General features: G+C 33.8%; 1 protein-coding gene across 6 annotated transcripts in view; it reads left to right on the top strand.

Moving 5' to 3' along the window:
* The window catches only part of IFT80 (intraflagellar transport 80), a 115,269-nt gene that overhangs the window by 80,687 nt on the left and 9,235 nt on the right, over window positions 1-25,347 (top strand). For 4 of the 6 annotated variants that reach the window (XR_010840656.1, XM_067033942.1, XM_067033941.1 and 1 more), the window contains 9 exons: window positions 1,226-1,344; window positions 5,099-5,173; window positions 7,797-7,960; window positions 13,088-13,152; window positions 14,805-14,940; window positions 15,396-15,543; window positions 16,651-16,822; window positions 17,755-17,844; window positions 17,935-18,107. Coding sequence is in view for 4 of the 6 variants with exons in the window: in XM_067033942.1 (XP_066890043.1) it covers window positions 1,226-1,344; window positions 5,099-5,173; window positions 7,797-7,960; window positions 13,088-13,152; window positions 14,805-14,940; window positions 15,396-15,543; window positions 16,651-16,822; window positions 17,755-17,844; window positions 17,935-18,107 (1,142 nt within the window). In the remaining 2 variants the exon portion in view is untranslated. Of the gene's footprint in view, window positions 1-1,225; window positions 1,345-5,098; window positions 5,174-7,796; window positions 7,961-13,087; window positions 13,153-14,804; window positions 14,941-15,395; window positions 15,544-16,650; window positions 16,823-17,754; window positions 17,845-17,934; window positions 18,108-22,632; window positions 22,702-25,347 lie in introns of those variants that run through there. The other 2 variants (XM_067033940.1, XR_010840657.1) reach the window with 2 other exon arrangements.

Below are 25,347 nucleotides of genomic sequence, written 5' to 3'. Positions count from 1 at the left end.
ACTCAGTCCTTTTTATAGCTGTATATTATTCTATTTTGTGAATGTAGTTTATTCAACCTATCCCCTGTTGATAGATATTTGGGCTGTTTCTAGTCTTTTGCTGTTACCATAGTGCTGTATGTAATCATAGCCTGTGTATATGTCATTTCATAGTTTTGCTTGTTTATTTTGGTATAGAATTCTAGAAGTAAGATTTCTGGGTCAAGGATTATATGTGTATATAATTCTGCTATCTCTTGTCATGGCGATAATAGTTTGGTGGGGATAGGAGTTGGGGAACAGGTAATAAAAATATAATATGCCTTGTAGGTATATTTGAAGAAGTATTATAAGAATTTTGACTTTATCTTCCTCTTTTTCCTTCCATACCCTTTTATTCTTCATTAATACTATAATTGTCATGTTAATTTAGAAAGATGATAACATTTTGAGGGGAATTTAAAGAAACACTAACTTCTAAGTACAGTTAATCTCTTTTTCTCTAATTTTCACCTCTTACTATAATGTATTACCCATTCTGGTAATACATAAAAACTTCAAAAAACTTTAAAAAATAAAAACTTTATCAGTTAACAAACTTTTATAATAATTTTGACTATCATAGGCAAGTCGCCATTTGTTAGTTGGTGCTTAGCTTTTTTATATATTATCTCTGTGTTTTTATGCATGGAAATACTTTCCACCCCTCTGTGTACCTTGGCTTCTTCACTATGTAGTTGGTTTCTTTACTAACACCTCCTACTCCACTTTTGATTTTTAAAGTTACTATATCTCTTTTCTTAGAAATTAAATTTTAAAGTAAAATCTAACCCTAGAAACCTTAAAAATTTAAAAATATATTACATAAATTATTGATCTCTTACTGTTTTGGGCAGAAATCATATAGTCTCTTTCCAGCTCCTATGTGCCATACTCCTTTGACTATATATCTCACTGTTATAGCAGTTTTCACCTTGTTGCTCCATTGCCACATCATACAGATTGACTTTCATGTTAGAAATCTCTATATATAGATCTTTTTCTACTTATTTCCAAGTTTTCTGTGTCTGTAGTTTTGTTGGTTGATTTTATACCCAAATCTTATGCCTGGTTCCTACTGAATTCTTCTTCTTTCTATGATTAGATAATCAAGAGTGCATTGAAATCTTTGTGTTTGCTAATTTATCTAATTAAAATTTGATGTATTTTAATGTTGTTTTTTGGTATTTCATTTTCCCTTGTTTAGGTTCGTAACGTTCTTAATGATGCAGTGGATTTACTGGAATTCCGTGATAGAGTCATTAAAGCCTCTTTGAACTATGCACACTTAGTTGTTTCAACGTCTCTTCAGTGTTATGTGTTCTCGTAAGCATCTTGCATTTCTTTAAAATCCAGAGAAGGAGGAATTTGTCTGTGAGGAGGAATTTGTCTGTGAGGAGGAATTTATTTCAAGCTTTCATATCAACATGGTTTGGTTTAAACTTAACTTTTTCAAAACCTTGCCTATCTTGAACTTAACTACTGACCAAGAAGTGATAAAAAGTAAGCTATGAGTAAGGAAAGTAGATCTAATAAAGTTTGTGCATCAACGGTTAATAATCACTTTTATAATACAAAATACCTTCTCTGAGATAATGTTTACTCTTACTTTACTCAGAGCTCTAAGGACTTCAGTGTAATTTGATTTCAAAGCCCAGAGAAGGTTAGGAGCATCTGATAAATGATGGGAGAAGGAACTACCTAACCACTGGCAGGGGGGACAGCTAGCAGCCTGACAGCAGGCTGAAAGATGTTCAGTAAGGACACAAGGAGGTGTTCAGGCTTAATATCATAGTCCAGGGTAATCATAAATGTTCATATTGATAATCCAGAGTTGTCCAGAAATGATGAAAGAAAATATGTTCAGTATACTTTGTGTTAAAAAGCAGGAAATGACTCAATACATCCAAGAAACTTGCACCTAAAACTTTAAAAACTTACTTGGTATTTTTATGTAACTCAGTGTGTGCTGATAAATATTGAACTGGCTTTCTGAAAACAAACCAACCAACCAACCAAACAACCTGATTTGCAGTGTTAGCTCATTTCTATTATATAAATACTTCTACCATGGCCGATTTCAAGCTACCAATATGATGTCACAGAATTAAGAGATGCACAGTGGCAAACCATTATATAGAATTGCCACCATATAGATAACAATAGGTGTAAATAATCTCAAGTGCATAGATAATAGTAAAATGTAATAAAATAATCTGGAAGTGATCAGTTTGAGTATTTGTTTTGAATATAATTTGCTTAATTATGTTTATATATTTTAACTTTAAATAATGGCTTTATCTAACAGTTGGCTTGCAAAATTTCTGAAAATATAACAATCGGTACAAACTAGCTCTAGTTTGCCACCAGTTGATTTCTCAACTATCCAGAAAACTCAAGGAACCACTATGACACTTCCAAGAGTTGTGAATGAAGATTTTTTTACATTTTATGCTTATATTTATAACATTATGTGGTTATAGTTTAATCATTGAATAGAAAATTGAGGGTAGAGTATGTATGTGTCTTATTCACTACTGTATACCCAGTACATGTAGTAAGTACTTAAATAAATAAATAAATAAATATTTTGGGATGAATAAATGAATTGAAAAATATAAAGTGTACTGTTGTCTTGGTAAGCTATAGCTCAGTAATACACAACACAAAGGCATCCTAAAATTTACTTAACAGTATCAGTTGCTACAAGTATATATTACGAATTGTCACTCACTTATGTGTAAATCTGCTACTAATCAGAATATGCAACTTAGAATAACAGCCAAGCCTGGAGTAATGAAATGGGAGAAGCAAAGGAGAAAGGGGATAAAGAAATAAGCAGCTCGATTTTACATGAAAATTTTTTTCTTACGTGAAAGAGAAGGGAGGCTTTGAGTAAAGTCAAGAAAACTACCAAGTTAAACCATTGAGGTATAGGGAAGGGACTATAGAATATGAGGAAATCTCACAATCACTTAGTGCACATGGGTTTTGAATAATTTTCATGAGGTTGAGGAAAACAGAGAAGATTTCAGTTTAGGGTTTGGTTGAAGAAAGGTAGGGCTCTTAACTGCCCTAAACGAGGGATTTATTCTACAAATTTTAATGGCAAGGATATAATGTTTGAATCTGTAGGATTGGTATCATTATGTGTTACTTGTATTAGAGAGGTTACTTTTTAAAATATTTACCAAAAGTTTAGAAGCTGTTATTTAATTATTTTGTCACTCTACCTTTCTCATACCAGTTAGTATGTGTCAAAATATTAAACTGCTTTTTTTCTTTTCTGATTTAACATTACCTCCCCTCTCTTGTTGTCAAGACATTTATGAAGGTACAAAATATTTATTAAAGTGAAATACCAGGGAGCAGTACTGAAATATAGTTCATTAAATTAAAAATACCTAGTGTTTTAGATAATAACAACTATTATTTACTAGCACTATTATACTATCTTTTATGTTCATGATCTAATTTACTCTGTGTGTTGAATATTATTATTATTATTCCCATTTTACAAAATGAAGAAACGAAAGGACGCAGAAGTAATTAAGTAACTTACCCTAGGTGAAATTACTTAACTTCTTTACTAAAGGAAGAGCTGGGATTTGAATCCAAGTTCCTAATAACTGTTGCCCCTTTTTTAGTAATAAAAATACAATTTTAAAAACAAACATGCAAGCCATATGCTGGTTTATATGAAAAGAAGTTCCAGACAAAGAAAATCATATATGAGCATTCTATGTTAAATTTTCATTTGATTTTTCAAATAGTTGTATAGAAAATTCTCTTGTTCTGATTTAGGGAGTTTATATTTCCATGTCATATATATATATCTCAGTTGTCGTAAATCTCAGATATTTTGTAAGGGGACATTAAAAAAACCTCATACTCACTATTCGTCTCAGCTCTCTTGACAAAGGATGAAGGTTAATTCTGATGACTGCATAAATGAGCATGCTGTGATATTTTTTCTAAAGTACGAAAGTACATAGCTTTATCATACCTGTGAACCTCAGACTTACTAATTATTAGTAGTGATTTACTCACTGTTTGGCTTTATGCATGCATTTACATATTGAAATGGGTATCAGTCTCTGCATTAGCCAAGATTAATTTCCCCCAATTTACTGCAACCTTCCCCTTCCCCCCATCTCCTGTATCAATATGAGATTTAATCTGATTTAAACAATTGGTTCTATGAAAGTAATTGAGAGAAATTCAGAATATATAGGAGTAATAAAACATTTAAAACTATGAAACACCTTTGATTATTTGGGGATGGGTTTTTCAGTTTGTAAATGTTCTCTCCACCCATCCTTATCTTTGAATCATATTATGTCATAAAAATCATAGGAGTTATTTTTTCATTCATTCATCTGTTTATTCAATAAGCATAGTCATAGCTTACATTAATACAGTATTTTACAGTTTACAGAATGTTTCACAGAAATCTTCATTCAACTCAACATTTACATTGGGAGACCTGTAGGAAAAATTGTTCACATCACGTTATGGTTATTATAGTTTCTGTTTGTTCAGTATCTGCTATGCAGTAGGCAGTTAGCTAGATGCTTTAGGTAAGTCATCATCATCTCCATTTTAAAAATAAGAAAACTGTTCTTTAGGTCAAGCTTAGTAAGATCGTATGGCTGACAGGTGGTGAAACCAGATTTCTAATCCTGATTTGTCTAGCAAAACCCCATCCTCTTTTCACTATACTATGCTGCTACTATTTTTCAAAAGAGAAACATTAGATGACATGCCCAATCACAGAGCTAATAAATGACAGAACATGAACTTATGGTTCCTCAATTCCCATATTGTGGCTCCTAGAATAAACATTTATTGAGTACTTACTATGTGCTAGGTGCTAGGAACACAGAGTCTGCTTTCTAGTCAGGGATACAGACATGTTAAGTGAATAATTTCAGAACAATATACCAAGTGCTGTAATAGAAATATATACGGAGTTACTGTGAAACTGAAGATACTTCATTTTAAATGAGTACCCATCTACTTATTTTAAAGTATTTGGTATTTCAAGTGTTAGTAAATATCCATTTTATCTGTCTTTCAGTACGAAGAACTGGAATACACCACTTATATTTGATCTCAAAGAAGGAACTGTTAGTTTAATTTTGCAGGCAGAAAGGTAATTTGTTTATCATGTTTTACTATTGAATTGGGGGTTAAAATATTTTAAACTGCAGTAAAGCACTCTTTAAAGCATGCCATTTACAGAATGGTACATTTGTCACTTGGAATCAATCTGTTTCTACTATTTATTTTAAATGAAATAAAGTAAGAGAATAAGCTCTTAGATCAGTGGTTCTGAAACTTTTTGGTCTCAGAATTTCTTTACATTCTTAAAAAGTTATTGAGGGCTATATGTGGGTTATATATATTGAAATTTACTATACTAGAAATTAAAATTGAGAGATTTAAAAGGTCTTAATTTATTTATAAATGATGAGAATAAACTTATTACAAGTAAACATCAGAGTAATGATGAGAGAATGAGTGAAATAGGCCAATTGCTATAACATGGTTTTGACCCCATTGTTCCTGTATTTTCTATTCTCTTCTGTTTTTGTTTTTAAATACTGGTTGAAACTCATTAATTTTATGAGCTACTACTAGGCTGTGATCTGTACATCATATTGATGACCTTGAGTCATCAAAAAAATAATTGTGTCAAATTTTCTATCAGCTGTTTAATGAAGTTGAACCAGTGATTTATTTATTTATTTATTTATTTCTGAAATTCTTTTTACTTGAAACAGTTCCAAATAAATTTATTTCTTTATATATTATATATAAATGTATGTTGAATATGCTCTTAATTAGTTAAGGCATATTTAAATGGCATAAATGATTAAGTAATTAAAGAATATTTTATTTACTGCCCATTGCTGGTCTTATCTGTACGTTTAGAAATGTTTGCCCCTTGAAACAGTGTTTACTCACAAGGAAGTTAAATCTTTAGTATATTGTTTAGAAGAGAAAATGCTTTTAGTACTGAGACAAAGAAAGAATATATACTAATATGATGTGTCACTTGTCAACATTAGCAAATACTGTTTTCATACACTAATGTGTAAGGGCCAAACCCTTCAATTAAATAAGCTACACACCAATACTCAAGTGTTAATTTAAATCAAGAGTACATATTTGGGATTCATTATATACTTTTTGTTTGTTTTGATGTTTATTTTCTATTTGTTTCCATAGCAAAAAAGAACAATTAGCAATTCTTGAATCAATAAATAGTTCTGGGGAATCCCCTGGAGGTCCAGTGGTTAGGACTTGGTGCTTTCACCATGGAGGGCCCTGTTCAATCCCTGGTTGGGGAACTAAGATCCCACAAGCCACCTGGTGTGGCCAAAAAAAAAAAAAAAAAAAAAAAAAGTTCTGAATCAAGGATATTAAAGTCTTGAACATACGATTTTAAAAAGTAATAATGTGTTCAGCATTGAGGAAACAGGCTCTCCAATATAGCAGTAGTATGAGTATAAATCAATACAACCTTTCAAGGGGCAGTTTAACAATATATGTTAAATATTTTAAAGTATATGCCCTTTGATAGAATTATTGCATTTTTAGAAGTTATATTATACTAAGGAAATAAGTAATGTAAACATACAGAGATTTGTATATACTTTAGACATTCTTTAAAACAGTGAATAATTTGAAATAAAATAAATGTCCATCAGGAATGAGTTAATTAAGTAAAGTTAAGGTGTGTCCATACTTTGACATAAGTTATCTCTATGGAAATAGGAAGATTGCAGGAGATCTTTTGCTTTCTCTGTATTGTTTGAATTATTTTTTGCAATGTTCATAAATTTTGAAAGAAAAAAATAGCCATAAAATATTTGCATTTTGACAATAAGAAATAAACTATACAGGACCCTGTGCCTTGAATAGAGCGGTCAACACAGCAAATGAACCAAAGTCCCTGATACAAAAAAATGTGTTTTTAGATATGAACACATTTACTGATGGTTACCGTATTAATTTTGTGTGTGTGTGTGTGTGTGTGGTACGCGGACCTCTCACTTTTGAGGCCTCTCCCGTTGCGGAGCACAGGCTCCGGACGCGCAGGCTCAGGGGCCATGGCTCACGGGCCCAGCCGCTCCGCAGCACGTGGGATCCTCCCGGACCGGGGCATGAACCCGTGTCCTCTGCATCGGCAGGCAGACTCTCAACCACTGCGCCACCAGGGAAGCCCCTGCCATATTGTTTTAAAGTCAAAACATCTTATTTTAATAAATGCTGGCTCTGATGTTAATTTTTGAGTCATTTTCACTGTTTAGGACTTTAACCAGTGTTTAATCTAATTTAGTACTGAAATTTAATTTTAATGACCCTTACCATAATCTTTAACTGTGAAATATGTATTAATACTGTTTCATGAAACAAATAGCATCTGGCATTAAAAAAATCCCTGAATTGTAAATTACACGATTTTTTTATTGCCATTGTATAGAGATGCTTCTTTAGGAAAGGAAATGAATTACAATTATAATATTAATGGGCCTTTTCATTTTTTCTTCTTCTACCTCCATCAAAAAACAAAAACCTAGAAAACAAACCAAACAACCAATGTTGACTTTTCAGGTTGTTTTTATATTTTATTCTTTATATATTTATGTTTCACTATTGTTTTAATTGTAAGATTTAGATTTTTCCAAAGCATAAACTATTTTCTAATATAAAAATGAAATTATAGTAAACTCCTATTTGAAAATATATTTTTATTCTTTATTTTTTAGACATTTTCTTCTTGTAGATGGTGGTGGTATCTATTTATATTCTTATGAAGGACGTTTCCTTTCCTCTCCAAAATTTCCGGGAATGAGAACAGATATTCTAAATGCACAGACGGTCTCTCTGAGTAATGATACCATAGCAATAAAAGACAAAGCAGATGAAAAAGGTAAGTTCATTTTTATAATTTTCCATGAAATTTGTTAACACTGTAAAATTTTCATCAATTAACTTCCATTTTCTCATCTATTATTATGTTAACTTTATATGAAAGAATTATGAGCTTCCTAATTTGTCCTAAGTATGAATCAATTAAAGAACTAAAGTTGTCATATTATTCCCAATTGATGGAACAAATAGATATTGTCACAGCATCAAAGCTTAGTTGTAAGGAATAAATCTTATATATTCAGTGGCTATTGGTATAGAGTTTGAATTAAGACTGTGTGTCCTAAAAATGTATGTTAATTTTTAAGTTTATTGATCTTTAAACTATTTCCTTTTTCTTTATTTAGTAACATAGTAAATATTGTGCTTCATTGTACTATTTATTTTGCTTATATATATATTCATATTTTTATGTTTACATATTTTTAAACTAATGAAGTAGAGAAAAGTTATGAATAATTTTAAATTTTCATATAAAAATCTAGGCCACATTAGTGTTTATAAATAAATATGAATGAATGTGTCAAGTGTTTTGGAATTCCATAGTAGAGTGAATCCATTTTTTTAAGGTAATGCTGTATCAGAACATGTATCCAACAAATAGTATTGAGTGCTAACTGTATGCCAAGTACTTTTCTAGAAGTTGAGTATACAGTAGTGCATAAGACACAAAATTATCAAGCAAATATAGTCAGCCACTGATATGTGCTGTGAAGAAAATTAATGCAGGATGAGGGAATGGAGAATTCTAGAGGTGGGGGAGGGGAATGACCATAGGACAAGCAGGTGCAAATGGGAATTGTTGGCACATAAAAGGAACTGCCGGGGGCTTCTCTGGTGGTGCGGTGGTTAAGAATCCGCCTGCCAATGCAGGGGACACAGGTTCGAGCCCTGGTCCGGGAAGATCCCACATGCCGCGGAGCAGCTAAGCCCGTGTGCCACAAATACTGAGCCTGCATGCCACAGCTACTGAAGCCCACATGCCTAGAGCCTGTGCTCCACAACGAGAGAAGCCACTGCAATGAGAAGCCTGCGCACCGCAATGAAGAGTAGCCCCCACTCTCTGCAACTAGAAAAAGGCCTGCATGCTGCCATGAAGACCCAATGCACCCAAAAATAAATAAATTAATTAAATAAATTTAAAAAAAAAAAAGGAATTGCCGGAGGGCCATGGGACTTAGGTCAACACGAGCAAAGCAGAGAGTGATAGGAGAAGACAGAGACATAGATAAGTAGGAGCCAGATCATGTAAAGACTTGGCCATGGTAAAGATGTTGGCATGAGAGAGTGGAGGCAAGCATATTACCCTAGGGTTTTTCCTGGCTGAATGAGATGAAAGATGGGGAACGAGGAAGTTTAGAGGAGGTCCACAAACCCAGAGAGTTCTATTTTGGTCATGGTAAGTTTAAATGCTTCTTAGACATCCAAGCAGGGTTGGAGAGGAAACAACAGGATAAAGTCCAGGGCTCAGGAGAGAGTTGGGGACGAGATATAAATGTGAGAGTCATTGGTGTGTAGATGGTGCCACAATACTACATGAACTCACCTAGGAAGTGAGTATAGACAGAGAAGAGGACCAGTGACTGAGCACATGAATATTTAGATATGGGTAAAAGGAGGAGGAGTCAATGAGGTAAGAGTGAGAGTAAGATATCCCTAAAGCCTAGTGGAAAGATAGTAAATAATTGTTATTCTCTGTTAATAAATATTGCTGAGCAAACATTGTTCATTACTGTGACATGTTACAAAAAAAAAAGTCTGACCTGATTGTTAATTTTGTGAGGTCATGCCATGGAAGACCTAATTCAGGAGCTAGAAAACTGTCCCACTTTTTAATTTTCAGTAGTTTCAGATAGCATCACCTCTCATTCTGGTAGGAAATACAATTCTCCTAAATAGAGCTATTCTCTCTCTTTCTGCCTTAGGCTTTCTCTGAGAGAGGACATTTGGTAATTGTTTTGTTTTTAAAGGACTTCCTTTCTGGCTAAATGAGAGGAAGGAGAATGAAATGAAATACAATAGTATCTAGATAGTGGACAGATTCATGATGGCTGTGTAATTGTTAATAATAAGAATTTGGAAGTCAGATTTTTGTCTTCAGTAAACTTAAATTTGAAAATCCCAGTGATTACTCTGAACTTTCTATACTTTTCTTATTCAACACCACATATTTTATTTTTATTTACTTATTTATTTAAAAAAATATTTATTTATCTATTTATTTATTTATTTGGGTTGCACCAGGTCTTAGCTGTAGCAGGCAGGCTCCTTAGTTGCAGCTCCAGGGCTCCTTAGTTGTGGGTCGCCGGCTCCTTAGTTGTGGGTCGCTGGCTCCTTAGTTGTGGCATGCAAACTCTTAGTTGTGGCATGCATGTGGGATCTAGTTTCCTGACCAGGGATTGAACCCGGGCCCCCTGCATTGGGAGCTCGGAGTCTTATCCACTGGGCCACCAGGAAAGTCCCAAAACCACATATTTTAGATAGAAACTATAATAAAATATGTATGTTTCCAAATGAATATACCTTATTCTGAATTTTTCTACAGTTAATTCACATCTGAAACATATTTCATTATTCTTTAATCCTTTCATAATTCATAGAATTTTAGAACCAGAAAGAATTATGAACATTTTCAGAAATATAGATTTACCTGCAAATAAATTATGGTTTACTTACATAAACTTTGATTGTTGAACAAAATAGTCATGTAATTCTATCCTGCCATAAACAGAAAATTTAAAAAACTAAAATAAAATAATTGTAGAACTGATACAAAATGAGAAGGAAAATATTTTCCTTATGTTTAAAGAAACTGGTATTTATTGAAGGCTAGGTAGAGGTATATGTTAACAATAGAAAGAACAATTGAAGTACCTGGAATCTTTAACCTGTAAAATTTTCTTTCAAGGGGACCATCCATATATGAAATTAGTGGTTCCTTCCTAACTTGGGAGTTCCTTTACAGGCAGGATTCTTTGTACCAAGCACAGTACTCATAATATAGGAGGTGCCCCATAAATACATGTTAAATGGATTTGAATACCCCTTACAATGATTGATTAAGTAGTAAAGGTACTGCTATTGACTTCCTTCTTCTCCCCATCCACCTTGCACAGATGCACTGTAATGTTACTGTGGGTGATTTGAAACAAATGTCTGGGTATAGCGGGGGAGGAGAAATCAGAGAGCAGTTACTTATGCTTAGAAGCAACTCTTTCAGCTTCCAGCTCCTTAGTTGTCCTTTCTGCCAGTTTCAGTTACATATTAAAATTAAAATACAGGTTCAGCCTCCCATAGATCAGGGCCACTTACAGTTGTGGAAATTAGATAAGTTCATCCATATACCTCCAGCTCTTTATAATAGGTGCAGTCAACAAAAGGATGGAAGGCTTTTATTTTTTTTTAAAGTTAGTTTATATAGCTATGAAAATAACTGGGCTTAGTCATGCCCAAAGCATTTTTTTAAGATGGAAGCAAAATTTTTCTAATTTTTGATTCTATACTTAATTTAAAATTCTGTTACTATTTTTCTTTTTCATTTCTTTCAGCAAAATTGGTGATTTTAGAACATAACTTATTATGAAGACATGATTTCCTCTGTGAATATAGCCAGTGACCTCAAACTTAACATCCTAAGGTTTACTAACAACTATATATCAATATACTAAGAGTGTGATCCTCTGGAATTTAAATATCATGTTATACATATATTAGCATTTTTATGATCTGTATAAATTGTCCAATTTTTTGCTGACTACACGTGTCACTTCTGTCTTTTCAGTTTTGTAATTCTATGTGTGTGTCCATTCATTGAAATTACTCTGTTTGGGATGAATCTTGAGCTGGAGTCGTTTGGGAACTACTTAAAGAGAATCACCAAAGCACTAACAGTCTTTTTAAAAGAGCAAAGAACAGCAGGCAATCAGACTGTCATTTATGAGACTAGGAGAAGCCTTTGGTGAAACAGAGAAAGGGACAGAGAGTTTTTGTTCCTGGCTTCTTCAATACAGTATCTACTGTAATTTTTACAACTTGGCCTACTCAGAACATCTAACATGGGGTTGGAAACAGAGAACTTTGAATTATCATTTTTTAGATAATGATTAATGTCATGAAAATAATCCAGGAAAGTATATAGCATGAAAAGGTGACCTAAAACAAAACCTAGGAAAAAGGGTCACCAAATGAGGAGGAACTAGCAAAAGAGAATTAGGGATGGTCCAAAATAGGAGAGAATCAGGAGAAAACAGTGTTCTTTGTAGTTCACATGAGTTTCAAGAAAGAGGATGGTCAGGAGTATCCAGTGCTGCTGGGAGGTCAAGACTAGAAGTAGATTCTTGAAGACTGAAAATAGACTCTTTGATTTGGCAACATAGGGGTCATTGGTGATCCATGCAAGAGCCTTTGCATCAGTGTAGTAAGGTTGAACATCAAGTTGTAATAGGTCGTAGAGTGGCTACATGATTGAACTCAATTTCCAGCTCCCCTCCCATTTCAGGGAGCTGAAAGTCCAAACTCTATAATTAGTGCTTGGTCTTTCAGGTGACCAGCCCCTATCCTGAAGCTATCTAGGGAATCACTAAGAGTCTCTCGGTTAGCATAACAAAGACACTTCTATCACTCAGAAAATTCCAAGGGTTGATGAAGACCTGTGTCAGGAACCCAGGACAAAGACCACACAAATTATTTATTACACATTAGTGTACTGACCACAGGGAATTGAAGAGTACATAACACATTGCATAGTTGTATAGTATGCACTCAACATATTTTTCCTTTGTAAAATGATTGTCTGGGTTGTTATGTTGGTCTAAATCAGAGTTATGAAAATTACAAACTACATCCAGATTTGGACTTGCTACTGTTGATCCTATGGTGCGGTGATGCCATACCGTTAATAACAATTCTAATTAGGGAATGTATGTTTTAGGAAGATGTATTCAGTTCCACTGAGAAATATGACCTCATTACTAAGTAGGAATTTGATGCTGCTACTCTTCTGTGCTGATAGGTATGCTATGGTCCGAAGAGCTAAATAATTTCTCATTCGGATTATGATAACTCCATAGAAATTTACTAATAAAAATTCTAATGTAATACATTAACTAATGCTTTACTTCTTTTCAAGTAATCTTCCTCTTTGAGGCATCAACTGGAAAACCACTGGGAGATGGGAAGCTTCTTTCTCATAAGGTAATGGATATTAACTATTTTAAATGTAAATAGCCATTTACTTTTTAAAAAAATTAATGTTTTCATTTTAAGGAGGAAAACATGGATATTAGTTTTCTATTTAAAACCAGTGTGTGTTCTCTATAGAGTATTTTGCCTAAAATATCATAAAGACTAAACACGAGTAAATTCTGTAATAGAAAGCTATATTTGCAAATTAACTGAATAAAAGAATCTGACTTACATGTTTTTTGTTCAGGCTCTTTACTGCTTTTCAATAAAATGTTCTAGATTAAACTTTTAGCACCTATAGTATCAGTAAATAAAAATGTGTTTATACTTCAAAGCAGCTTGTAGTTTTCCCATTGACCTGTTCTTTTATTGTTTTAATAAATTTATTTATTTATGTATTTTTATTTTTGGCTGCATTGGATCTTCGTTGCTGCGCGTGGGCTGTCTCTAGTTGCAGTGAGCGGGGGCTATTTTTCATTTTGGTGCGCGGGCTTCTCATTGCGGTGGCTTCTCTTGTTGCGGAACACGGGCTCTAGGCGCGTGGGCTTCAGTAGCTGTGGCTCGTGGGCTCTAGAGCGCAGGCTGAGTATTTGTGGCACACGGGTTTGGTTGCTCTGCGGCATGTGGCAATCTTTCTGGACCAGGGCTCGAACCTGTGTCCCCTGCATTGGCAGGCGGATTCTTAACCAGTGCATCACCAGGGAAGTCCCCACTGACCTGTTCTTAGCCAGCATTTTCTTTAGATTTTAAGACTGTAGTTGAAATGAAAAAAAAAAACTATAGAAATACAAAAAGACCCTGAATTGTGAACTGTTTATTGATTTCTGATTTTTAGCTTTAAAATAAACAAATGAGCACATTTTATTGAGTTATCCTTCTAATAAGTGATGTATTAGGGTTTAAAGATGCTTTTAACTTTATTTTTCACTGCTACCAGTGAAGCGTTACCCTATCTTTTATTTTCTTCTTTTTGTAATTATTAGTTTTAAAGTTAAATAACAAATATATTCAGTGGTTCAGAAACAGAAAAGCATAGACAAGCATACAGTGAAAAAGTATTCCTGCCTCACCTGTCAATACAGTTCCTTTCCACCACATAAGTAACTATCACTATTAATCTCCTTATATCCTTCCAGAAATTTTTAGTGCATACAGAGACAAAACTGATATATGTTCTTTTCTCCTTCTTTTACAAAAATATAACATATATATTTGTACTTTGCTTTTCTCACACAACACTCTGTTTCTGGAGATATTTTCGTATCAATACATAAAGTGCTTTCCCAATCCTTTTTCTTCCCACCATATAGTATAACATTTTATGGATGTATCAGAATTTGTTTAACTTGTGCCCAAGTGATGGACGCACATGGAAATGTGTTTCAGCTTACAGAATTTCAAAATATGCATTATTTTATAGTGTTTTAACAGGCATCTTTCCCTTGTAAGTTAAAAAAAAAAAGTAACTATACTTTAGCTTTTGAATTATTAGTATATTAGCAGTTAAATTATTTAACAGGGACATTTTATCATTATAAGTAGGTAAGTGATATTTAATTGATCTTTAAATAAACAAATGTTCTTATAATTAAACAATTAAAACAATCTAATGTCAAGCACTAAAACTAACCCAGAATTTTCTTTTTTTTTTTTAATTTTAGAATGAAATTTTGGAAATTGCTCTAGATCAAAAGGGACTTACCAATGATAGAAAAATTGCTTTCATTGATAAAAATAGAGATCTCTGTATCACTTCAGTGAAACGATTTGGGAAGGAAGAACAAATTATCAAACTTGGTAAAATAATTGTAGTACATTTAAATTTTTGATTACTTTCAGCTTTCTTAGATCTACTTTGTCATATTTTATATTAAATAGCTTACTTGCTTGAATGAATCTATGAATAATGCTTTGGTCTCATAACATTTCTTACGAAATGTTACTTCATAAGTATGTTCTTATGAAACGCTATTTAATTCCATTTTAATAGCAAGTCTTTAGCTGCTACAGCTAACTTGGCATTGAAAGAAAGACATGCAGATTAAAAATATAATGGTTCTGGGTAAAATATTCAAATTTATTTCCATAAATGTTTATGTGAACTTTTGTACATTTTCACCATTATATGATCAGAAAATAGTCATACCTATGAGCAGTTAGTTAGGGTGTTGTACATCTGCTGATTTTAAAGGTGTATTTTTAATACTTATGTAATGGAACTAATAGTACATTAACATTCTTTTTAAAATAAGGAACAATGGTGCATACTCTGGCATGGAGTGATACATGCAACATCCTCTGTGGACTTCAAGATACTCGATTTACAGTGTGGTATTACCCCAATACGGTTTATGTGGACAGAGACATTTTGCCTAAAACATTATATGAAAGGGATGCAAGGTAACATTTTACTGCATAGGATGGTTTATTGTTGTAAATAAAACTAACAGAATGTTGTGTTTCTGCCTCTAATTTAAGTCCTGCAAGATGTCTTTCACTTTACTTAGTCAACCAGATAAAATTGTTCAGCTAAAACTAGTTTAATGAGATTTAAGTGATGGAATCAAGTTGAAAGGGTCAGATAATACTATTTTATTTATTTATTCCTTAAATGAATATAATTTTTCCTTATATGGATATAATTTTCAGGTTTACTGTTGTTTAATGGTAACTCAGGTCATTTTTTTCAGTGTGGTTTAGTTATTTTAATATAGGCACTCTTAAGATTTTTCTGTGATATATAACTGTGACAACCTTTACTCTTTCCCAGATTATCATTGACCTTGAGACTTTCAGGAATGTATGTCTCTCTAGAATTGAATTCTTAAATTAATATTAAATATAGAAAAAATGTATACTGAAAAGCTTTTAAAATTTTTTATATTCTTCAGAAAATCAAATGCATTTATATTCCTAAATTCTCTAAGAAATAGCAAGGAGATCTCTCACTCTTGACAAACTAGGTATACAAAGGCTTCTCAACTCCAAATCTTAGCTTAATTTTCAAATCTATTTTGAGTTCATTTTTAATATTCAAGCCACAACATTAGCAAAACCAAAGAGGTATCCTATAAAAAAATTTTAACTAATGAAGAGAAGTTAGTCTCTTTAAAGTTCACCTCTTGTTATTATGAGAAAGTAATCTTGGAATCAGCTTAATTTTTAATGTTTATACTTTTAAAAGCTGAAGCTAAGTGCTTTAATCATTTGTGTGATTTACCTTAAGACTTAGAAAAAATCACTTCAAATGCTTTTAGGCATAGTTCTCAAATATGTAATAATTTTTTGCCATGTTAAAATGTTTGTATATTTTGCTCTAAGTGTGTATAGCTAGTTAGATTCAAATATTTGTTTAATATACATACATTCTTCCTGGAGTTTACTTTTTGGGGAGTGCATTTTGGAGGTTGGAGGTTTCATATGTATGTCAGGGGTCAACTCCCCAAATTTAATACATATGAAAAATTTTGCTCAGAATATAAATTGCACTTTTCCTTTTTTCAACAGTGAATTTAGTAAAAATCCGCATATCGTGAGTTTTGTTGGAAATCAGGTAACTATAAGAAGAGCTGATGGCTCACTGATTCACATCAGCATATCACCATATCCTGCTATTCTCCATGAATACGTAAGCAGTTCAAAATGGGAAGACGCTGTAAGACTTTGTCGTTTTGTTAAGGTACTTTGCATTTCAGATCCATAGTTGTATATATATTGTATATTAGTTTATACAATATCTTTGTGCAAAATGAGAAATAGTAAGAGCTAAGGGCTGGAAAAATTGCAAATGGGATCACGTCTTTTTTTTTTTAATAAGTGAAGACATGGGTGATACAGAGAGATAGGTGTTGTGTGATTCATTCTCTGAAGAAGCTATACTTTAAGTGGGTAGTTTCTTCTTACTGGTACATATAAAAACCTCTTATGGAACTTTTTTTTAAAAGTCAGATTCCCAAGTTCCACCCCCCACAGAGATTCTAATTTATTAGATCCAGTGAGCTTGGGCATGTTTTTAAGTTCCTCAGATGACGTGTACAGCTAAGGTTAAGAACCACTCACTACTTTAGATCAACATTTCCCAACCTGGTTGAATCCAGTATTTTCCAAGCATATTTGACCACAGAACTCTTTTGTTTTACATTGGTTAATTCCCTTAGGCTACACTTTTGTGAAAAGACTTTTAGATGCTTTTCCTTACAATGGGTTGTTGGCGGCAATCTGCTATAATAGCGTTGTCTGAGAAACTCACTGTTTCTCTGGTTCCCTGTAATTGCATTCTTTGACAACTCATCAAAAAGACTGGAGGGTTTATAACCTTGAATTATGGTAAAAGTATATTGTAAATTCAAAATAAACCTTTGATAATTAGAAATGAACATTTTCAAAAAACTTTATTCAAAACTTTCTCTATGTGTTGTTAATATATTTTAACAAAGTAACCACAGTGAAATTTCCACATCATTAACCTATTAAATTATTGGTTTTTCAGTGCCATGCTCAGTGATTTTTTATTTTCCATTAAAATATAACTTTATTCTATTTTAATTCACTGTTTATTTTAAGGCAGTTCAGCCCTGTAGTTGAAATAATTGTTCTCATTTTTCACTTTAGGAGCAAACCATGTGGGCTTGCCTAGCTGCTATGGCAGTTGCTAATCGAGATATGACTACTGCAGAAATAGCCTACGCGGCAATTGGTGAAGTAAATAATGTTTACTTACGTGTATATGTTTGTGTGTTTTTCTTACCGTAATTTGCTAATATTCACTTCAAATATTTTTCTTTTTTTTAGATTGATAAGGTTCAATACATCAATTCTATAAAAAATCTTCCATCTAAAGAATCAAAAATGGCCCACATATTAATGTTTAGTGGGAACATACAGGAGGCTGAAATGGTACTTCTTCAGGCTGGCCTTGTTTATCAAGCAATTCAGATCAATATTAATTTGTACAACTGGGAAAGGTAATAAATATGTTTTTCATCAATTCCAAAACCTGATTGATCTTAATGTATTCTTCTACCGACCAGTTAATAAATTACATCTTCCACTGTGCTTAACAGTTTCCTAGTATCATAGAAGAATTTATTCACATTTATATTTGTGAGTAGTTTGCCATTAAAGATTTTTGCCATCTCTGAATCATGATTGATTAGAAGTTGTCTGTGAAGAAGAAAAGAGAGTCTAGGATGTCTCCAGAATTTCTGATTTCAGTAACTGGATAGATGGTGGTAAGAATATTAGCAGGTTTGGAAGAGATGTTGGATTTGAAATATTTGTGAAGAGATAAGTGATAATAGTTGATTATTGGACCTGGAGCTCAAGAAAGATTTGAACTAGAGATGTCGATTTAGGAGTCATCAGCAAATGAATGGAAGCCGGAAGAATGGATGCAGTTGCCTGGGGAATGTGAGGAGTGAAAAGACATAAACTATATTTATGGGATGGGTGAAAAAAAAGAGAAATCTGCTGAAAGATTGGGGTAGAGCAGTCAGACAGGCAGAGAGAGGAGCCAAGAAAGATTTGTGAAGCTAAGGAAGAAATAGCAAAGGATTTGTAACGAGGAGTGGTCAGTAACCTTCCCCGCTGCCTTAGGCTTTGGGACAGATTGCTTTCGGAGGCTGAGTGGCAGGCTGCTCTTCTCTATGACATATTAGGTCTCTCTACTCATTCTCTCAGGTACATCTCTCTCGGTGAACAAGGTTGTAGTGCTTATATGCACCTGATGTTACTGTGTTACAAGGCTGGCATGTTGACTTTTCCAGGTTTGAAATGTCTTTCATCATCTTCGTCTCTCTCTGTGCTCAAAAATAACCCATAAATCTTTCAATTACCGGCCCCTTACTTATAATCCCCTCAGTTTAGAATTTTTATAGTCCTATCTCTATCTTCCCCTTTAATAGAAGTAACAAAATGGCTAACGGAGTAACAAAAGGTAGTTAATTTTTTTATGGACATACTATAGTCTCTTTATTTAATTTACACATTAATTATCTACACTCTTCATACAATTCATCCACCCTGTTTCTATCCTTTATTTTCACAAATTTGTTGTCATTGTTTGGCTATACAAAGGATCACGAAAGATGTTTTAGGTTCTACAAATTTGAATAGGCCATTGTTCTTATCCTCAGTTTATTCATAATTCACAAATATTAAAGTAACTATTTTGGAAAGAGACAGTCTGTATTAAAGAACTAACAGAAAACTGTATATACCATTACTAAACCATGAGTTCCATGAGAAATAGGGAAGAATGGTGTTCACAGCATTTTTCAACTGATACTTTTGAGAAAATGTTTATGTTGATAAATGTTAGGCGTTACTATTTATATAGCACTCTGAACACCATACAGTATAACAGATATTTTAAAAATCATCCTTGTATTAAAAAGCTTGCAACCTACTTAGGAATTTCATTTTATTGTCATTAATAATAGTGAGGCTTCTATTTATTGAGTGCTTATCATGTGCCAAGAGTTGTGTTAAACACTTTCCTTATATCATCTAATTTGGTCATCACAACATTATACAAATGAGGAAGTTGAGGGTTACTCATAAGTAGGTGGCTGATCTAGGATTTGAACCTAAGTCTTCCAATATCAAAGAGGAACTGGATTTTCTGCTATTACCGCCATAAAATATATACTGCTGATACTACTACTTACATTGTTTTATAGGATTGATGTTTACCTCTTTTGTTATTTATCTTTGTAAATTTTATGTCACCTTTCGCCTTTCAGATTATACACTTCTAGAAGGATAGAAACATTTTATCATTTTATATTATCTATATACATAGTAGGTACTTAATATTCATGCTCTTAATCTTTATGCAATACTCTTAATCATTTTGCCTTGCACTTCCTCTACATACACTGGATGTAGATACATACAGTATATAAGTATCAGAGCAGGTCTGTGAAGCATTTGCCTCTGATGGCTTCTATTGATGGCCTATAATACAGCCCTCTGAACATTTCTGATACCTCCTTGACCTAAGTGAAAATTACCTCTTTCCAGAGGACACTCCTTCCTTACCAGTCCTCTCAGATGGAGTCAGTTTATTCTCTCTGACTCCACATTCCTTAGGTCTGGGTGTGAGTGCAGTTGGTGTCCTTTTTGCCTCCCCCATCTTTACTTCTCTTGTAAAATCTCTGATCCTTTGAGACTTAGGTCATGTGACCATACTTATTCTCTGCTGCTAACTTCACATCTTCCCTACTATCCTTACATCCTGCTGTCTGTGTCGCCTCTTCCCCTCCTCCAGTTTTCAGCAAATGACTCTGCCTTAAGATAGTAGATCTCAGGGAGAGGGAAAACAAGAGGGACAAAGAGATATAATGGGGAAAGAGAATGAATGCTGGTGCTCCTCCATTCCTCCTACCTACCTGGCAACTCCTTTTCTTATGCTTTGTGTTTTTCATCTAAACTATAAACCAACGGGTTGGTCAAATGCTGGTAGACCTTTATGCCTACCTGGTAAGTCGATAAAGGTCAAGGAACATTGTTCAAGGCTCCTGATTACTATTTACATACTTAAGACTCCCAAATATGCATCTCTCTTCTAGCCCTCTGTCCTGCCCATGTTTGCTTCCAGAACCCAGTTATCCACATGCCTATTCAGCATTTCCATTGGCTGTCTCATATGTTTGAGTTCAAATTTGTATTTATTCCCTCATAAACTTGGTCTTCTTCCAGAGTAATCTATCTTATCTTTTCAGTCTACCCAAAGCTGGAAATTTCGGAGTTACTTTTGACATTTTCCTTACCCCCTTTCCCCTGTACTCCAAGTACCAACTATTTTCCCTCTCAAATACCTCTGGCACTCATCCACTGTACTACCAGCACCCAGCACCCTTATCTAAGCTGATCCAAGTTTTTCTTTTTTCTTTTTTCTTTTTTTTTGGCCACACCGTGCGAGCATCATAATTCCCCGACCAGGGCTTGAATCCACACACCATGCAGTGAAAGTGTGGAGTCTTAACCACTGGACCGCCAGGGAATTCTCTGATCCAAGTTTTTCTTAATAAAACATCATCATTGGTCTCTCTGCACCTACTTTGTCCTTTTCCTATCCATTCTTCACACTGTCGTCATCGTGATCTTATCACAATGGAAATCATCATGTCACTCTTGACCCCTGACTCACTTAAATGAAACCCATAGTTTCCTATCACTTTTAGCATAAATATCAAAGACTGGATAAGAATGACTTCAGATAATCAGCAGAAGTAATTATAATTGCTAAGAAACTCTTTAAAAACTTATGTATTGTCTTCATTTCCAAATTCTGCAGATATTTCTGAAACCAGTTGGAATATTTCTTCCTAATGCATATTCATTCATTCAGCAGATATTTATCGAATGTCTGCCATACCAAGCATATTTAGATATAACATGGAGATCTGCTTAAAACAACAACAACAGCAGTCTTTTGGTGAAATGTCTGGTCATTTTTTTTTAAGTATTCATTCATTTATTTTTTAATTTGTTTGCACTGGCTCCTTAGTTGCAGCATGTGGGCTCCTTAGTTGTGGCATGCTAACTCTTAGTTGTGACATGCATGTGGGATCTAGTTCCCAGACCAGGGATCAAACCCGGACCCCCTGCATTGGGAGTTCAGAGTCTTAACCACTGAGCCACCAGGGAAGTCCCACGTCTGGTCATTTTTAATGACTTGTTCAAAAGGGCTGCTGAATGGGACAAAGACAAATGTAGTGGTTAAGAATGGGGCCTTGGAAATAAGACCTGCGTTTGATTACTGGTTCTGCACTTACTAATCCTGTGATCTTGGGCAGATTAGTGAGGCTCTGTAAGCCTCTGTTTCCTTGTGTTTAAAATGGTGATAATAACAAAAACCACATGTTCGTTGTCGGGATTAAGTAAAATAGCATGTGAAAATCTCTTAGCATACTGCCTGATACATAGTAAGCCTTCAATAAATGGTAGCTACTATTCATTCTTTAATTATTTATTGAATGTCTCTAGTGTACCAGGTTTTAGGCATGGGGGGATACAGCAATGAACAAAACTGACAAAGTTCTGTGATGACAATTTTGATTCTAAATGATATAGCTAATATAAAAAAAAATAGAAGTAAGAGGGATAAATACTTGGATCCAATACAGGAATCAGCTTATAACAACATGATCCAGAGAATGGCTTGCTTAGAGAGTAAAATAATCCCCATCTGCGAAGATATTCAAACATAGGACGATGATAAAATTATGTGACTGATTGATTAATTAATAATAGACTTCTTTCATGCCTATCTATGTAGATGGTATCCTTTTAAAATGATCTTATTTTTTCTCCACATACATTACCCTCTTCTGGGAGTGAGTAAATAATTGTACTCATAAACTAAGACTTCCAGAACTTGTTTATGTTATCGAATAGTATTTTGAGTTTTTAAAAAATTTTTGAGTGTTGTGTATATTCCAGGAAAGTCTAGCAGGGCTTTAATTTGTCTGTGTCTTTCATCAGGAGGGTAAACCCACATTTGGTATCTGTGTAGAACCGAAGCTGTACTGGATGGTAAATTTTTGTGTCGGGGTGAGTGGGGAGGGTGGGGTGGTGATTAAGCTAACAATTTGGATTTATTGAGTTTAATTACCTTTATGTATCCAGTTCATGAGGTCCAGCAGGAGTGGGATATACAGGTGTGAAGTTGAGGAGAGGTCCTAGACATTGGGGGAAAGCCAATGAGGGAATTATCAGCCTTTGGAGTAGCTGCGGCCATGAGTGTGGCTCAAGAATTTAAAGAAGGAAAAAGAAAAGAGGGCAGCAGGCAGATTTCCCCTGAAATTCAACACTTAATGATCTGGTTGAAGAGGAGGATTCAGCGAAAGAGATCAGGAGGGACCAAAAAAGATGGAATTTAAAAACTATTTATTATGGAAAATTTCAAATGTATACAAAAGTAAAGAGAATAGTATAATGAATCTCCATGTACCCATCACTCAGCTTCAACAGTTATCAATTTGTGAATAATCTCCACTCCTCCTCTATCCCTCCCCACAATTTTTTAAAGCAAATCCCAGTCATCATATCATTTTATCTATGCATATTTCAATATGTATCTTAAAGATTTTTTTAATCCAGCCACAGTATCATGATCACACTTTTAAAAGTTAACAATAATTCTATTCAGTGTGCTTATTTCTCTGATTGTCTCATAAATGTTTTGTTTTATGGTTTGATTCAGGATTCATAAAATATTCATACATTTTGATTGGTTGATACATTCTTAGGTTTCTTTTCATCTATAGGTTCTCCTATTTCTTTTTTATGTTCTCTTGCTATTTTCCCAACTGGGCCTGTAGAATTCTGGAAGGATAGAATTTAAGTATTGGATGATAAATATAGTAGATTGCTTTTAGGATCCCTGAATTTCTATATTTGTTTAAATTCTTTAGAAGGGAACAGATTTTACTTTGTTAATATGGGTTATTCTATTTGAGAAGCATAGTCTTGCTGCTTTGTGCTTCCGTCATTTATATTTGAACTTGAAAATTGCCTGCAACCTAATTGAGATGCAGCCCTTGAGGAGTTGTAGATATGCAAGTTATCTATTTGACATTCACTTTGGACATTTGGTGGTAGTCTGTTTTCAAAAACTGAAGTTAAGAGAGGTAGAAACTAGAAACTCCAGGTAGGCATATTGATCCTTTATGTAAGTATTAATAAAAATAGTTTTTCTACTTATACCAGTTATATAAAGTGATTTTGCTTCATTCAAGTTATGTAAAAAAATTATATTTTGAAGTTATAACATCTTTTAATGTAACTTCCTTCTGTTTAAAATCAGAGAGGATACATGGATTTTTTCCAGCCCCATAATCTAATGTTACATTTGTTTGTTTGCTGAATAACCATTTTAAAGCTAGAGACATACTGTTCCCATAACTCTTAGAGAATTTGGAGTACATTCCCTCCTAAATGTGGTAGAGGAACATTTTTTACCCAGTGTATGCTTTTAGAGAACATTTAAAATAGCACATATCATTTGAATGTTTAACTTTAGCTATTGCTTTTCAATCAGATAATTAATATATATTTTATTATAATAATAATGACTGTAATAGCAGATAATTCTTAGCATCTAAATGCAGGATTAGGAACTTCCCTGGTGGTCCAGTGGTTAAGACTTTGCCTTCCAATGCAGAGGGTGTGGGTTGGATCCCTGTTCGGGGAGCTAAGATCCCACATGCCTCGCAGCAAAAAAACCCAAAACATAAAACAGAAGCAGTATTGTAACAAATTCAATAAAGACTTTAAAAATGGTCCACATAAAAAAAGTCTTAAAAAAATATAAATGCAGGATTAGACATCATAGTCTATCCTTTCTGCATAATTAAATGTGTTGATGTTCCATAACAAAGTGTCTCTTTGGAATTTTTGAAAAGCCCCAACCCAGAATAGATGCTTACGTATTCCCCACTTAGAGCACCTCCAGTTTTGCACAGTTGAGAACGCCTTCCCCCATCATGTACAATCATAAAGAAAGAATGGGAACTGGAACTTCTGAGGTGCCGGCGAGGTTGTTCACCAGTCTCCACTCACGCATACAACACGGGAATCAGAGCCTTAGGGTTGAAGAGGGGGCTGATGTGAGAGAGGGCTAGAAGAATTAAGGCATCTTTACTTCTGTTTCTCATCTTTTGAGCCTCTGTAGATCGTTTCTTTCCTTCTCTTGTTTTCTACTTTTGTTCCTCTGTATCCTAATACATCTGCATTTTTTCTGTGTGTCTTCTTTTTCTCTGAAAGACATCAAGTCACAGAGGAATGAGGGAACTTTGTGAGGAGTTTGTGATGGGTAGCAAATACTGACCCTTGGATTTAGCAATATTGTTTATGCCAATATATTTTTGTAAGAAATCATTGTACTGAACTTTGACATTATCATTTGTATTATACATGACTTACATTCATAATTTATCATATTGTCTTTACTATCTCAATTGTCTATCATTTGTCAATTAATACACACATAATATCTAAAATACTTTTTAAAGTGACAATTTAGTTTATGTCAAACCAAAGCATGCTAAGAATCAAACAAATTTTCCTACTAAACAGTCACACATTGCAAAAATTCTAGTCAGTAGTCAGTTTTGTCTAAAACAACAAGTTCGTAGTAGTTGGCTCTGATAAACCATCACTGGCCTATTCAGAAATCATGTGTTATATTAGAAAGCA

The sequence above is a fragment of the Kogia breviceps genome, chromosome 5, assembly GCF_026419965.1.
Source record: "Kogia breviceps isolate mKogBre1 chromosome 5, mKogBre1 haplotype 1, whole genome shotgun sequence".
Classification (NCBI taxonomy): Eukaryota; Metazoa; Chordata; class Mammalia; order Artiodactyla; family Physeteridae; genus Kogia; species Kogia breviceps.
This window is presented reverse-complemented; position numbering and strand designations above follow the sequence as displayed.